The 16975-nt window shown below is 35.3% G+C and overlaps 1 protein-coding gene across 5 annotated transcripts in view; it reads right to left on the reverse strand.

Annotated features, from left to right (window-relative positions):
* The window catches only part of LOC126819769 (rho guanine nucleotide exchange factor 28), a 237406-nt gene that overhangs the window by 98080 nt on the left and 122351 nt on the right, over positions 1 to 16975 (reverse strand). For all 5 annotated transcript variants that reach the window (XM_050547974.2, XM_050547973.2, XM_050547972.2 and 2 more), the window contains 2 exons: positions 5623 to 5719; positions 1648 to 2011 (listed from right to left, as the gene is read on the reverse strand). In XM_050547974.2, the coding sequence (XP_050403931.2) occupies positions 1648 to 2011; positions 5623 to 5719 (461 nt within the window). The remainder of the gene's footprint in view (positions 1 to 1647; positions 2012 to 5622; positions 5720 to 16975) is intronic.

The raw sequence follows: 16975 nt of genomic DNA on the forward strand, positions 1-16975 counted from the left end.
ATTGTTAATACGAATTTAAAATTAAGCCAAAAACCTGTAATTTTTATTTTCATGATTTAAAGACCTCCAACCAGGGATTCCAATCCAATGATTTTCTGTTTTATAAATGATAGTAGGGATACAGCGTAAACTATAATTACGGAGATATAAACTGGTTCTTATAGACAACTAGATTACATTAGGTAGAGACAGAATGCTCAATAGGTTGTCGTCTGAATAAATCAACATTAAATACATTTGATTATATGTTGTAGGATCAATTCATTAATTTACTGATGGATGCGTTCATTTCTTCTTTTAAAACTTTTTATGAGAGAGAGAGAGAAAGTTTAACACAAATTAACTAGGTAATTTTGGGACTGACCTAAATGAAATGAAATGAAATGGGGTTTAATGTCCTACTGTTCTGCTCCTATGCTGGGCTAATGAAGACAGGCATACACCATACCGTGTGCTATGAGGGAAATTTTGCCCGGGCAGCGGCACTATCGCCTACTCTTATATCGAATTCCAACTGCCAAGGGATCTTTTACATGCATTCCAATATATACACAGGACCTCGGTTTTTCGTCTCATCCGAAGGACTAGACAGCTGTCCTTGTCAGGCGGGACTGACCTAAGGTAAATCTTATTTCAATATTATCTTAGAAACAGTGAAAGTTCCCTTTCCCCAAAGTGTCTTGGAGGATCATCGGATGATGAACTGGTAGTAAATGATTCCCTTATGTTTGTTATATTTTAGAACACCCCATAATTTTTAATCTGTAGATGATCAAATGTAGTGCTCCCGTTTCAATTTACATGTCAAAAAACTATGAGTTCTTCCAGTAATACTATTTCAATCTTTTAGATTTAATCTAGCTTGTGGATTTCATATATATGAAAACGTTGGCATACAGGACTGTTTTCATCACCGGACACTGAATTTTCCGAATATGTCTCTAAAGGGTACTTTTATGTATACAGGTCGCTAAGTGAAACTATGTTTCTAATGAAGCTTCTTTATCTCCTTCATGATGAATATTATACCAAAAAGTGACAATCACTGTTTTTGGAGGATTTGAATATTGATAATATTAAGATTCTTGGTACTATATGTAACTGTAACCTATCAATATATGCATTGTTTCCTATTCCTGATTCCATAGACAAGATTAGCAATCTGCTTCCATATTAATTGTTCAATCCTCTCGGATTTAATTATGTACGTGTAACATATTTTGGATAGTCAATTATTTAAGAAAGTTGTATTATGATTGTATTAGAATATTTGTCTTGAAGATTCTGGTTTGAATTTGACCCCTAATGTTCAAAAAGTACTTAGTGGAATAGAAGTGCCTATATTTTCAAGCATATGAATATTTGGGGGAGCTCTGAGCTGTGACATTAAACCACATGCCAGGCCAATCCATTATTTGCGTCTACTCTGTGAAAATTGAACCTGATTGAATGAGGGAAACCTGGGCAGTTAGTGCGTTGCAGATGCTATTATTTTATCATTTTGCCTTTAGCGCTGGTCACTACAGACAGACTTAATAATATTAAATTATAAGCTTGTATGTAATCATCTGTTATTAACGAAATAATCATAACCTGAGTTAATCAAGTTGCTGGTCAGCTCAAACATATGATATAAATTACTCGTACCTTTTGCCAGTAAGAGCCAACATTCTAGCTCTGGACGTTTGACGATTAGTCTGATCCGAATCTTCTAGGTTGTTATTATTAGGACACCAGCTCCGTCTTCTTGGACAATTACCGTTAACCTCATTACTGCTATAAGTTGAATTTAAATATCCGTCTGAATAATTATCACCTTGTAACTGATCAGCGTAATCCGTAGAACTGTCGACAGTTACTCCGTTGATACAGATTCGGATATTTGGATCTACAGTGTCTGTAGACAAATTGGGAGACAGAAAGTTCCTGTTATGATACTGGGTGGTTTCCACGTCCAGACCTTCATTTTGTTGAGAATCTTCAGCCAAGTCAAGCATAGACTTATGATGATCTGAAAATAGATACAAAACTTGTTTATAAATAATATTTAACTAAATAAAGAATTGAAATGAATATGGCACGTCAGCTCCAACCGGGCTATATTGTGCCAAATATATGGTGAATATTACGAGACAGGATCAAACAAACTGTTAAGTCACCGATGACTGATCTTCACCTGCAATTTTTAATGGTTTAATCCATGCCAACATGTACTTAAATTGATTATTTAACCTTTAATTACAAATGCATTATGTAAGAGCTATATCTGCTCTTATTGCAGTTTTTTTTTTTGTATTTTGGCTTCAAATGTTACATAAACTATTATTTAGACATCTATTCACATAACAAGCCTGTAACCAATTAGGCCATTAAATAAATTAGAACAGCCGTGAGATTTAAAAATTTAATGATAAATGAATAATAATCGAAACTTAGTCTCGATTGTCAAGTAGGGTTGCTATGATAATAAACAATCCAAACTACATCTTGTCAAAACTTCAAACACTCGTAACTTTGCTCAGAATAATTTCCCTTTTCATTATCTATTTTTGAACTCTCAGCTCTTTATCTGAATCTTACATAATGCACATTTAAGAAAATAAAATATGATTCGTTTGAATTCAGGGGGGTTGGATGGCCGAATGGTTATCACGTGCGCGCTGTATCATAAGGCCTGTCATTGAGTCAACTGGCGTGGTTTCGAATCCCCGGTTGTACGTGACAAGGAGTAGGGTCGCCTGTCCAACCTCGTGGGTTTTCTCCGGGTCCTCTGGTTTCCTCCCACTGCTAAAGACCCCTACGCACAAGCGAATTATTGAAATAAAATTAAACAATGTGTTAGTCCCGAAATGACCTAGTTTGTGTCGAGTGGACGTTAAACCCAATTTCTCTCTCTCTCGTTTGAATTCAAAAGATTTTACCCAAAGATGAAAAGGGATTCCTCCTCAATCCATCAAGTGACAATCAATTCCTTTAATGTCTGAATCTCAAAATTCATCACATTGTTGTAAATACCAATCAAATGAAACTGGATCGTTTTTGGACCGATATTCCTTCTAGAGATTCAACTTTCACAATATTTCAAAGAATTTATTTCATACATGAATCATACTCTTTCTAGAATATAATTAACATAATTAACTTAGAGAGCGCCTAAAATCCAGCTAAGAGCTGATCGGTGGCGTTTTACAAAGGTAAAACAATGACATAGAGAGAGAGAAATGGGGTTTAACGTCCACTCAACACAAACTAGGTCATTTCGGGACTAACATATGGTTTAATTTTAATAATTCGCTTGCGCGTAGGGGTCTTTAGCAGTGGGAGGAAACCGGAGGACCCAGAGAAGAGCCACAAGGTTCGACAGGCGACCCTATTCCTTGTCACGTACAACCGGGGATTCGAAACCACGCCAGTTGACTCAATGACAGGCCTTATGATATAGCACACGCGTGCTAACCATTCAGCCATCCAACCCCCCAACAATGATATACATTATACAAGTTAAAATATCACACACAAAATCACAATTACAATAAAAGACAAAAGGAAGGACATAAAAACAGTGTAAATGGTTGAGACTAAACTAAAAATAATGTTATAAATTAAAACATTCTTTCAATAATACAGTTTTAATTTGCCTTCTAAATTCTGAAATATCACTTAAGAGGAAGCTTATTCTACAAAAATGGAGCTGCATATGACAGACAGATCTTTTGTCAAAAGTAGTGTCGGGTATAACATAACATCCTATACCACATTTAATTATTATCCATCCTCATAAAATATTGTTAGAGCCACATATTATCACAAAATATTGTAATACTCAAATGAAAAATAAATCTTAAGCTTATTTCATACATGTAGCTTACTCTTTCTAGAACACCTCATACCATTACTAATAAATATTGATCCTAATAAAATATTATTCAAGTCACATATTATCACTTGTCGATAACACTCAAAGCATTCTTCCTTTTAGAAAACTCTTTTTGTTAATAATCTTATAAGATATCAATTTTCTTTGCATTTCGAAATTGAAAATTTATATCCTGAGATGAACATCGTATTACAACTGATATACCTGTATATTCACCAGAAACATTAATGTTATACATATTATGGTCCTATGGTAAATATACTGACATGAGTCATCTATATTTACTCTCTTGCCTCCTGCACAGAAAACAGCTGATAGACCGGGTACAGTACAATTATATAACAAGTTTACAGTTAACCTTAAAGTGACAGTCTTAACAAGGGAGAAATTGGATTCAACATATCAACTAAACACATACTAGGTCATGAGGGTTATGAGGACAATTCTGGCCAAACAGTGTCTATGAATTCCAACTGACAAGCATGCCAAGGTGTACACGGGATCATCAGAATGACCAGATGCTGTTCCTTGAACAACGGACATGGGAGACCACACCGGAAAATCTAGATGAACTTTGTCGGCCAATACCGAAATCATTTCCAGTATACAGTAGAATAACAAAATTGTCCCTTTATAAAGTGAAATGAAATGGGGTTTATCCCTACTCCTACTGTTCTGCTCTGACTGGACTATACAGTGTGCTATGGGAGACATTTTGCCTTGACTTCAGCGCTATGGCCTACTCTTACATTGAATTCCAACTGCCAAGGTTTGTTTTTATTTTGTGCATGCCAATGCGTACACAGGACTTTGTTTTTTTGTCTCATCTGAACAACTATACATTACACTGACAAGGAAGAACCATGCCGGAAAATCCTAATGAACTTTCTCGGCCAACACCGGGATCGAACACCGGACCTCCATGTTAGTGAGCCAGCGTCTTACTCCCCAACGTCTCTTTATAACGTAAATAAACTATTTATATTCCAGTAGAATAATAAAACACCAATTAAAGCTGACATCTCCCCCTTTTAATGGTAACTAAATAACCAAATTTGAAATGTCAAATATGGGACTAGCCTTACTAATAGTTTATCATGACAGACAATACTGTTGTTAACTATATCTTTTTTACATTCATGTTTCTTTTGATCAATGAATTCAAGTTTTAAATAAAACATTTCTTGCAATTTAGAGAGAGAGAGAGAAAAATGGGGGGGGGGGGGCGGTACGTCCACACGACACAATCTAGGCCATTTCAGGACTAACATATGGTTCAATTTTATTTCAATAATTTGCTAGCGTGTATGGGTCTTTAGCAGTGGGAAGAAACCAGAGGATCCAGAGAAAACCCAGGAGATTTGAAAGGTGACCCTACTCCTTGTCACTTACAAGCGGGGAATCAAAACCATGGCACTTGACTCAATGACATACCTTATGATCTAACTTGCATATGGAATCTAAAAACTCATTTCATAAATATTTTCATCATATGACAATCTAAATCCATAAATCCTAATACAGGGTATTGCCATTTTGAGTCTACACTAACTGGTAAAAATGCCTAAAACTATACTCGGTTTATTCTATGAAACTGCAAGGTTTGATTGTTATATTTGTAATTTTTCTGTAATTATTTTTACATTGTTTCCATACTGTTCTCTATAGAATGGAATAAAATGTTATCTTATCTTAAGATATTTTTCTTAAAAAAAAAAAGTTTAGAAGAAAAAAAAAGATCCTACCTGCTTCATCTATTGAAGCTGAAGGTGACTCTCGACCCTCTACATCAAGGGCTGGACAAGACGTACTGAAACGGGCAAGACTGTCCTTTCGTAAATCCTGAAATGAGATAATCAAACACTTATAATCATATTGACAGACAACTTCACAGACTTGAAATGTAAACAAAATGAAGTGGAGAAATGAACCACAAATCAATAACCAGTGGACTAGTTTTGAATGGCTTCGAGCACATTTATGTAGGTGTTCTTGGAGGTGTGTGTGTGTGTGCGGTGTAAGGGGGCGTGAATGAGGACAAGTCCTAATCAGAAACAACGTATCTAAGATGACACCCCCCAGCGATAAGTGTCTGAATGATCTTAGTAGTGAGGCATTGTTCAAGTTGTACCTGATGTTTTGAACTCATATTGTTTGTGTTGGCATGATATATCTTGGAATCAATGTATCACGCATTGAGTCACAAGACGCTGAATCAATGTATCTTGATTTTTTTTTTTACGTTTGCTCGCTTCAGTATGTAACCTGTCACTCTTAATTATCCATGTTACACATTATCCATAGGTAGGCTACACAAACACTCTTATTAAATTGTTCTGGTCCTTATTTTGATCTACATCAATATTGTGTTAAAGAGCAGTACATTTCTTCAACATCGGCAAGACCCAAAATTTGATTTATTCATTTATTCTGTTCTTTTCTTGGTGTATATTAGCCTGGTTATTAATCGTGATATGAATCATATCGTAGCAAGCACCTGTATCGCAATTCGTATCGTATCGTGACTACAGTGGCAATACCCAACACTATGAATATCATTAAGATATAAATCAGACAAAATGTTAAAGACACCAGTGGAATTGTGCCTGAGAATGTCTGTGAAAGGTGTCTGATTTCTAGGATTGAATTCCTTGTTTCAAGTTATACCTTCATAAGTTAATGATTACTAGGATAGTCTTAAAGGACTTCAAAGAAAGGAATGTGTGGTAGATGTTGAGCTTTGTCACATGGAGGTCCCGTGTTTGATTCCAGTGTTGATCGATAAAGTTGCGACGTGGTTTCTCCTTGCCCGGCAAAGGACAAAAAACTGAGGTCCCATTTACACATTGGCATGAACGTAAAAGAACGTAAGGTTAGGGTGTAGTGCCACTGTCTAGGCAAAATGTCCCTCATAGCACACCATATGTCATTAACCCAGTGCAGAACAGAATACGTTAAACCCCATTTCATTTAAGTTCATTTCTACACTGACTGGGCTAACGATGATGGGTGTATCAGACAATGTAGTCTACCACTCGATCCGATTTTAAAATTAAACATCCTTGTATTATTATATTCATAAATCAATAATCGCCCTAGTAGTATTAAAGGGCTTTTATGTCTAGAACGCAGGTGTGACAGTGGTTGTTAAGGGGGTGGATAACCTCAAATAGATATATTTGTTTCATAATACGACAACAACCGGACAGAAAATGACGAAATAATAAACATTCTAGCTATTTTGATAAATATAATAGATAATCTGAACCATCATTGAAATCTTTTCTCACACTCCTTGCAGTGTTTTGTTTGGTTAGAACTAATCCCACTTAACACTGCTGTAATGGAAGCAAATTTCTGTTCCAAATTATGACTGGTCAATAGTCCGATTAACAACCAACAGCTTACTGCGTAACAATATCATTACACTTTAAACAGAGCTCCAAATTGGACCAAATATGTTTCCATAATGTTATGTCATGACTCACGATTTTGTTATGCCAAATTAACCAGTGCATAGCAGAATATTGCAGAAAAACTAATTGTGTGACAAACGGGGCTATCAAAATGAATACAATGTAAACAATACTGTTTGGAGACAAACATTACTTTCACCGTTTTTAATACCTTAAATCACTGTCCAAAGTTTTAGGGAAGACCCCAGATAAAACGAAGGGATGTCATGTTGCTGTACTTGGGATGGATTTGATTGAACGGGAAAAATAGACACATTCCCTAAAAAAGCTCAAGTATCAGAAGCCAATGCAGCAATGGCCAAAGAGGGATTTCTCGGGCCATTGCTTCAGGAATATGATATTTTCTATGTGTCGTACATCCTCCTACCAGATATATTTACGTGATCTGATAGTGATTTTGTTGTTTAACTCTTTCAATGTCGTGTGTGACGTATCTGTGGTTTTGTCTTCTGAACTTATCATTGTAATATAGGGACCACAGTGGCTCAGTGAGTAAGATGTTGGCTCGCTAACCTGGAGGTCTGGTGTTCGATCCCTGCGTTGGCCGAGTAAGTTCATCTGGAATTTCCGGTGTGGTTCCCCCTTATCAGTGGTGCAGGACAGATGGCACATCATGGTTAGTGAGCCAGCATCAGGAATTAACCACTGCTTTATTCACTCAACACAACTAGGTCATTTTGGGACTAGCATATGGTTCAGTTTTATTTCAATAATTTGATTGCACGTAGAAAACACAGGAGGTTGGACAGTCGAGCATAATCCTTGTCATGTACAAGCGGTCAATCAAAACCATGCCACTTGACTTAATGACAGATCTTACGATCCAAAGCACACAAGTTAAATCATTTGGCCACCCATCCATCCAAAATCCACTGTGGCTTCACATGGTAGTATGGTAAATATAGCGTATAATATTAATATGGAGCTATCTAACAGGTGGTCTGTACATATAATTATTCTCCATCATTATTTCATATAATAGCTAGATCAATTGTTTATATTGTATTATTATGGTTACTCCAATTATATATTGTTCTATACTTGTTATTAATGTGCTGGATCAACTGAATATTGTATTCATGGTGAGAGAGAGAGAGAGAAATGAGTGTAATGTCCATGACACAAACTAGGTTAAATTTTATTTCAATATTTCGCTTGTGTGTATGGGTCTTTAGCAGCGGGAGTGATCCGGAGGACCTGGAGAAAACCCCACAAAGTTAGACAGACGACCCTAGCCCTTGTCACGTACAAGTGGGAAATTGAAACAAACACCACTTGACTCACTGACAGACGCGCTTAACCTTTTGGACGCCAACTGCCTCTATTTATGGAAGTCAATTTGATAAAGAGCAGACTGAAATGCTGCTGTCCGGGCAAAATCTTCCCCATAATCTTTATTAGCCCGGCTGGTGGAGAAAAGTAGAATGACAAACTCCATTCCATGTCATTTTTCACTCTAATACATGGATAAGCTAGGTGACTAGAATAGATTAACATATGGATGTCATGGGGTTACACCATCTTTACATACTGTCAAAATTAGAACTTGTAAGTTATACTATAAGTATGCTGATAAATCTAATACCTGAGTAATTTGTTTGTGAATACTATTTTCTTCAAAATAACAAATCTATCTTCTTCATTAACTGCTGTTGTAAATAAACATATGTATTAATGTTGTTTCTATTTATGTCTCGGCTCAAGACTGTTTCATGTATTAATGTCTGTGATAGTATTACTACGTTTAAAGATGGCTTCATCAGGTCTCTAAATGAAATGAAATAGTGTTTATTGTTCAAGTGTTCTGCACCGACTAGGCTAACGAAGACGGAAATTCGCCATGCAGCACGATATGGAGGATATTGTTCGGATAAAGAGACTATGGCCTACTCTTAATTGGAATTCCAACCCTCAAGGGATCTTTTACATGCATGCCAATATGTACACAGCAAATTGATATTTCTATCCCATCCAAATGACGAGATACTGATCTTTGCCAGGCCCTCCATCCATGACGTAAAATTACTTATCAAGTCGCGAAATATTATGCAAAAAAAACTTGGATTCAATAGGATTAAAAAGAAGCCCAGGATTTGGATTTTATCAAATCACGTAATTGTGTGGTAGTGTTGTGCCTTTATTTCAGTGAGAATTAGTTTATATCAAGCTATGTACAGTATAGTTTGGGATCAGTTTAATTGGAATTTATGAAGTCATATTATATAGGCCAGTCATTTTTTTTTTAAAATCAAATGATTACAAAACTTGCTCAAAAGACGTCTGTAGAATCGTCCACTATACTATGGCTGGAGGCAAGATGGAAGACATCAGAAGTGGAACCATTTCTCTACTCATCCCAGAATAATTTTCACAATATCATATGAGACTAACCTATGAATATTACCGCCAGTGGCACCAAATACGGTAAAAGTGAGGTAACTACTTGCAGGCATATTCTGTTTATAACTTGTTTGGTCTATTAATAGTTTCATGTTATTTATGTAAGTTGTAGGTGGGTGCGAGGAGTTGTGTGATCACCTTGTCTTATCTTCTGTATTATTAGTGGCTTTTTACGTTGGTTGCGCTGTGTCGTTTCATCAACTCAAAGATTAACTTGTCTGTACTCCTGACTTTCTCTTCTCTATCATGCTGAACATGAGTAGAACAAGGTAGATTATTTCACGGATAAACAAACGCCTTGATATCTCCGTCAATATGATCAGATCAAACTAAGTAACTGTCTATACATTTTTATCTATTGAGCTGTATACTGCGTAGATTGTTATGTGTAAAGTGGGCGAGGCTAAAGATGAGTAATATAAAGATAATATATTAATACATATACCACACTTTACCAAAACAAAAGTATGATATAACAGTATAACGTTTGTCTTCTCAACAGTTTCGAGTATTTTTTTTTTAGCTACATATGCAGAGCGTGTGAAAGAACTTCCTATGTATCTTACAACTTCAAAATATTATACAAAGCAAGCCTATTATAAAATGGTAACATATTAAAAGTGATACAATTTATCAAATTTACCAACTTGCACAATTTATGGCAAATATAAGTTTTGGATATGAAGCATTCATTTTGTATTTTGTATTATGATTATCAATAAGGAGACAAATTAATATAAACCTTTGACTTGTTTGTGAATCCTTACATTTTTTGGCAATGCTTGTACTTTAACATGAATCTCATCTGAATAAAATATTGTTTAAATAAAGAACTTTCAACTACCCAGGGATGTTAAACATTCATCATCATGTTATCTGCACCATTTATTCAATCAGAAACAATCTGTCAAGACAGGGAACCATGGTGGCTCAGTGAGTAGGACCTGGAGTTCCTGTGTTCGATCTCTGCATTGGACGAGAAAGTTCATCAGGATTTTCTGGCATGGTTCCCCCTCATCAGATGTACAGGAAAGAAGTGAGAGAGAGAGAGAGAGAGAAATGGGGTTTAACGTCCACTCGACACACACTAGGTCATTTCGGGACTAACACATGGTTCAATTTTATTTCAATCATTCGCTTGTGCGTAGGGGTCTTTAGCAGTGGGAGGAAACAGGAAAGAAGACCTGACAAGGGAAACCTATAACTGTGTTTGGAAGGTACGAAAAACTCTTGACCGTTAGAATTTGAAGTAAGAGCAGGCTGTAGTGCTAATGTTAGGGCCAAATTTCATTCAAAGCACACTGCATGGCGTATGTCTATCTTTATTAGCACAATCCGAGCAGAACAGTAGGATGTTATACCCAATTTCACTTCATATATTCAGTTGTTAAAACAGATAACAAATGACTGATTGATGAGTACGATACATGATATTATTAAAGGAAAAGAAGTGAAATTTAAAACTAGTAATATCAACATGGAAATTAAATCAACTTGATGAAGAAACTGAATAGATCTATTGATGTAACACAGCATGTTCCAAACACATCCAACATAGGTTTAAAACCTTAACTCATATCTTTGAAGAAAATAGTTTGAAAAACAATTCAAGAACTAATTGATTTGATTGAAGTCACAATATTTCAGACTAAAAGACAAATATAGACTTTTGGACAAAACACATTTCAAATGAGCAAATTTGTCCAAGAATAATTAAAATCGACCAATCCTAATCTATATTATAAAATGGGGTTTAAAGTCTTGTTACTTCTGTCAAAATTAAATCATCTCTTGTGTATGCTGCGCACTGCTCAGGTATTATAATCCAATTCAAGCCAAGCCACAGTGGCTCAGTGAGAAAGGTGATCCTGATGTGAGATAGGTGATCCTGATGTAACATGTTGGTTTCCCCTTGTAAGTGGTGCATGTAACAGAATCTTTAACAGTTCGAATATGAAATAAGTTTAGGCCATAGCGTCGCTGTCTCTTCAAAAAATTTCCTTTGTAGATCACCCCATGGCACATGACTGTCTTCATTCTCCCGGTTGGGGTAGAAATATAGGACGTCAAACCCCCATTCTATTTCATTTCTACAACCCAAATCAAATGAATGCTCTCTTAAGAGGTTCAGACGAGGAAGAGTAAAAGGAAGTGTTTTTTGTCTTATCTTCATGATATCTGTATAAACTCTCTCTCGCTAAAACAGCAAACTTTCATATACCATCATCTCTTGATATTTCCTTTTATAAATAAACTGCCGCCATCTCCAAGTGAGCGTTATCAGACCGTTATAATAAGTATCTTACACATTAAATTTATATCATCATTTACTAAAAATAAAATCTGAAGAAGTCTAGTGCAAGCACAAATTTCGTTTTAATGAATTACTCAAATTTAATGGGTACACCACATTCATAGCATACATAGCTTATGGTTTAATTTTAAGATATGTATACAATGCCGTTATACTCCAACTACTGAGACCAAAGCACAAAGTTATGCTTTCAATAATACAGAGAAAAAAAACTTTCATAAATTTTGATTAAATATTTTAATTACTTTTTAGTATCCTTTCACTTTCAATAAATCATAAAAGAGAAAGAAATTGGTCATTAAGGGACAAACATATGGTTCAATTTTAATTCAATGAATCACTTGCGCCTAGGGGTCTTTAGTTGTGAGAGGAAAACGGAGGACCCTACTCGAAATCTCACCACTTGACTCAATGACAGACGTTATGATGTAAAGTGCATGTTTATTTAACTATTCAGCCCCCCCTCCCCCACTTCAATAAACCATTGTTAATGCCAACTGGTAGGAAGGTTCTCAAAGAGGTATTCCTGGCCCCGAGTTCACAAAGCTTTCTCAGACTGTTTATGAGAAATATCTTTGATCCAGAAACACAAAAAAACTTTGAACATAGTTTCTTATTGATGTATTTGATACATTAAAACAACAAAAGTTTTATAAAGGGCTACATTTTAGTTACTTCATTGGTTTCGTCCAGTGGCAAGTTGTAGTAAAACAAGTAGCAGAGTACTATATGAGCCCGATGTCATTGAGCCTGATGTCATTGTCATTGCAGATTAGAAGTCTAGTCAAAACATTGTTTTTTATTAAGTAATTTAATTCCATAGAACTGTGTCTTGTGTAATTCCAGTTCAATTACTAAATATGATTGAAACAATTTAAAACATTCATGTTTTTTATAATCTTTGAATGGTATTTAGCAAGTTTATATATATGCAGTTCGGGGTGGGTGGGTGGATGACCGAATGTTTAGCACATGTGCGCTGTATCATAAGGTCTGTCATTGAGTCAACTGGCGTGGTTTCGATTCCCCGGCTGTATGTGACAAGGAGTAAGGTCGTCTGTCCATGTAGGTTTTCTCCGGGTCCTCCCACTGCTAAAGACCCCTACGCGCAAGCGAATTATTGAGAGAAAATTGAACCATGTGTTATTCCCGAAATGACCTAGTTTGTGTCAAGTAGACCTTAAACCCTCTCTCTCCCTCTCTCATATGGAGTAAATAATTTTAAGAAGAAAACACAAGATGAACTGAAAAAACACACACCTTAGCAAAAATATAATTAGAAAACCAGAGTGCATAAAAATATATATTAGTGTCATTGAGAAGTCACCTGATGATGTTAACTAGCTCTCAGAACAGGTGAAAAATTAGTCTGCATGATTACCGTATACCAGATTTCTCTCGAAATATATTTATGATGATTAGTATACAAGATTCAGTATTATATATGTCAAACACAGAAAAAAAACCCCTACAGAACATTAATAACTATCTGGGTTAAGCCATAAAGGCCATCTGTAAAATCTATAGCATGGAATCTGAGTGGTAGAAGCACAAGAATCACAGAAAACACTTAAAGCCATATGCCTGATGTCTTCCTGTATAATGCTCTCTAGAACAACATCAATCGAATTTAACATATTCCAGGAACCTGAACTGAGACATGTAAAACAGGCCAATAACTTCAAGCAATAATTCAGACAAGATCCCTATTTGTTTTCTTTCACAGCCCTTGGCGTCTTCGATGCAGGTTTTAGTTCCATGTTCTCTCCTAGCCATCTTGCATGTTATCTTTCTCTCGACCTTTATCTGTCTCGGATCATAAATACATTCCATATTTTTGTAACGGATCACACATAGTTTGTAGGACGAGTGTGCCGATAGCGGTATGAGAGGTACGAGAGAATTAAGTGGCTACAGCTGTAGTCTGTTGTTGTACATATTAATCAAGTTATTTTGACGGACAAGGGCTGATATATCTCTAGTAGTAAAACCACTAGTTTTAGAATATACAATGTCCAGTAGTATACCAATTTTTACTAGATTCTCTTTATCAAGGAAATATCTGAGAATCAGCTGTATTCAAACATGACTTTAATGAAATAACTGGCAAATATTTCAAGATAATTTTCAAGAATTCAGGTGTTTATGTACATGAGATTGTCAATAATTTTGTAGTTCCAACACAAACCTTTCTAGAATGTCCAAGAGTATATGATTTAGAGTAGTACAGCTCTTCAAATTTGACGATTTTTTCAAAGATTCTCTTTAATTTGTCTGGGAATAATTTGAGAATCATCAGCATCCAAAGATGTGTTAGTTTTTTTGTTTTTTTTAAATTGAGATTTTCAATTAAATAACTGGCATTTTTAACAAATTCTTTAAATATTTAAAGAGAATTTTCAAGGATCCATATAATTATGTCCATGAAATTGGGATATTCTCAGAAACTTGTAGACTTTATAGTACCGACTGAACCTTTCTACAATAGGTTTGTAGTTACAACTGAACCTTCCTACAACAGGTTTGTAAACCAACTGAACCTTCCTACACCAACTGAAACTTACTACAACAGGTTTGTAGTACCATCTAAACCTTCCTACAACAGGTTTGTAGTACCAACTGAACCTTACTACAACAGGTTTGTAGTACCAACTAAACCTTACAACAACTGGTTTGGAATACCAATTGAACCTTACTACAATAGATTTGTAGTACCAACTAAACCTTACTACAATAGCAAATGTACTGTCTAACAATATGATTATTTGTGATAAATATCTACTAAGAAGAAACAAAATAATTAGGGAGGAAATAATTATCGCTACATAAACAAGAATAGTCCTCTAGATAACATGGTCACATTTCCTACAAATTCTAATAATATCCCTTATGTATCTTGATACAAATTTAGTAACATATCAAATACTAAAATCAGAAACAGAAACAATCTTAGGAAGTCAGATGTAACAATTACATGGTCGATGTTGAATGTTGATATATATATATATATATATATATATATATGAATGGGAATTAACGTCCAAGTTTTCTGCACCAACCATTAAAGACGGTTATATGGCATGCAGTGTACTGAGTGACATTTTGCTTGCCAGGGACAGCATCATTTCCACTTTTACATGCCAAATCCTCCTTTCTACACCACTATCGATCCCTCCTTTCAAACTGGGAATGAATAAAGGGTCTACATCATTTCCGCTCACTCTTTGTCTATTTTCTGGTGCCATGACTTCTTTTACATGCAAGACACCACAATCGAACCCCCCTTTCAACACCAGGATTAAACAAGGGATCTTTTGTCTATTTCTAGACACCACTATCGTTCCATCCTTTCAACACCGGGATTGAACAAGGTGTCTCCTGATTAATGAGCCAGTTTTACTCACGGAAACACTGTGGCTTGAATTGGCATACATAGACATGTGGTTTAACATCCACTCAAAACAAACTAGGTCCTTTTGGGACTAACACATGGTTCAGTTTTATTTCAATAATGTGCTCGCGGGTAGGGATTGTTTTAAGTGGGAGGAAACTGTAGGACCAAGAGAAAACCCATGGGGATAGGACAGGTGATCCTACTTCTTGTCACGTACAAGCGAGGAACAGAAAACATGCTACTTGATTCAATAGTAGACCTTTTGATCCACAGCGCACACGTTCAACCATTCTACCAACCCCCAACCCCACCCCCCTAATCTGGTTTATAGAAACCAAACATAAAAATTGTATAATATTTTAGACAAATGAAGAAATAAAATTCTGAAAATTATGAACTAAACACTTTTGAATTTTATCGTAATTAGAAATGAACTTTAACATCCTACTGTTTAGCACCGTCTGGACTGATTAAGATGCTATGATAATTAGAACCTGTGATGTCAAAGATTTAAAGACGAATAAAACATTGTCATTATCACGTGCAGCATTGTGCAAGAACAGACCATAAATATCAACTGGTATCCTATTGTTTAAAGGTTCCTGGTTGTATCAAAATAAACAGACTAAAATTAATCAAACGTCCTTCTGGTATATCTAAATAAATATCAAAGTCCAGAATTAAACCAGTCATAGAAACAACCTACTTATAGTTAACCTACAACATCCTTGTCTGCTTATTATAGGTCTGCATTGTTGGGAAAGACATACTGAGTAGCACTTGGTGACCAGTTCCTGGTCCAGAAACGCAAGTTAGATAACTAATTCTCTGTTACTAATAACACTTAGCATATATGGATATAACTACTTCTCTGTTATTTAATAACACATGGATATAACTACTTCTCTGTTATTTAATAACACATGGATATAACTACTTCTCTGTTATTTAATAACACATGGATATAACTACTTCACTATTATTTAATAACTCAAGGCATATATGGATATAACTACTTCTCTGTCATCTAATAACACGAAATATATGGATATATCCATGTTTCCTAAAACACAGAAGTAATATCCATTAATATACCAGAATTATAATCCATATAACAATATAAGGTCATGTCAGAAAAGTCTAAGTTCCCATTTAACTTCAAAACCTCTTGCTAAAAATAAATTTGTAATCAAATAAAACATATTCTTCCAAGCGCACTAAAACTTACAAACCTAATTTTTTATACACCTAAAAGAAATATCATTTGTTGGTGAATAACTCACTTCACATGTCCTTCAGACATTGTATCCACGTCAAGTGCCAACTTTTAAACAAGTCAATTTCCGTTTTTCACCATTGTCCAGAAATTGAACAAATCTCATATCGCCTAAGTTTGTCAGCTGGTTCCCACATGCTAAGTTAAAAATCTAAAAGTGAATCAGAGTTTTCAGATGTTCTTAAACAGATTTCTAAGTCTGAACATCTTTCTTTTTGTTATGATTCAAAATAAAATG

The sequence above is a fragment of the Patella vulgata genome, chromosome 4, assembly GCF_932274485.2.
Source record: "Patella vulgata chromosome 4, xgPatVulg1.2, whole genome shotgun sequence".
Classification (NCBI taxonomy): domain Eukaryota; kingdom Metazoa; phylum Mollusca; class Gastropoda; family Patellidae; genus Patella; species Patella vulgata.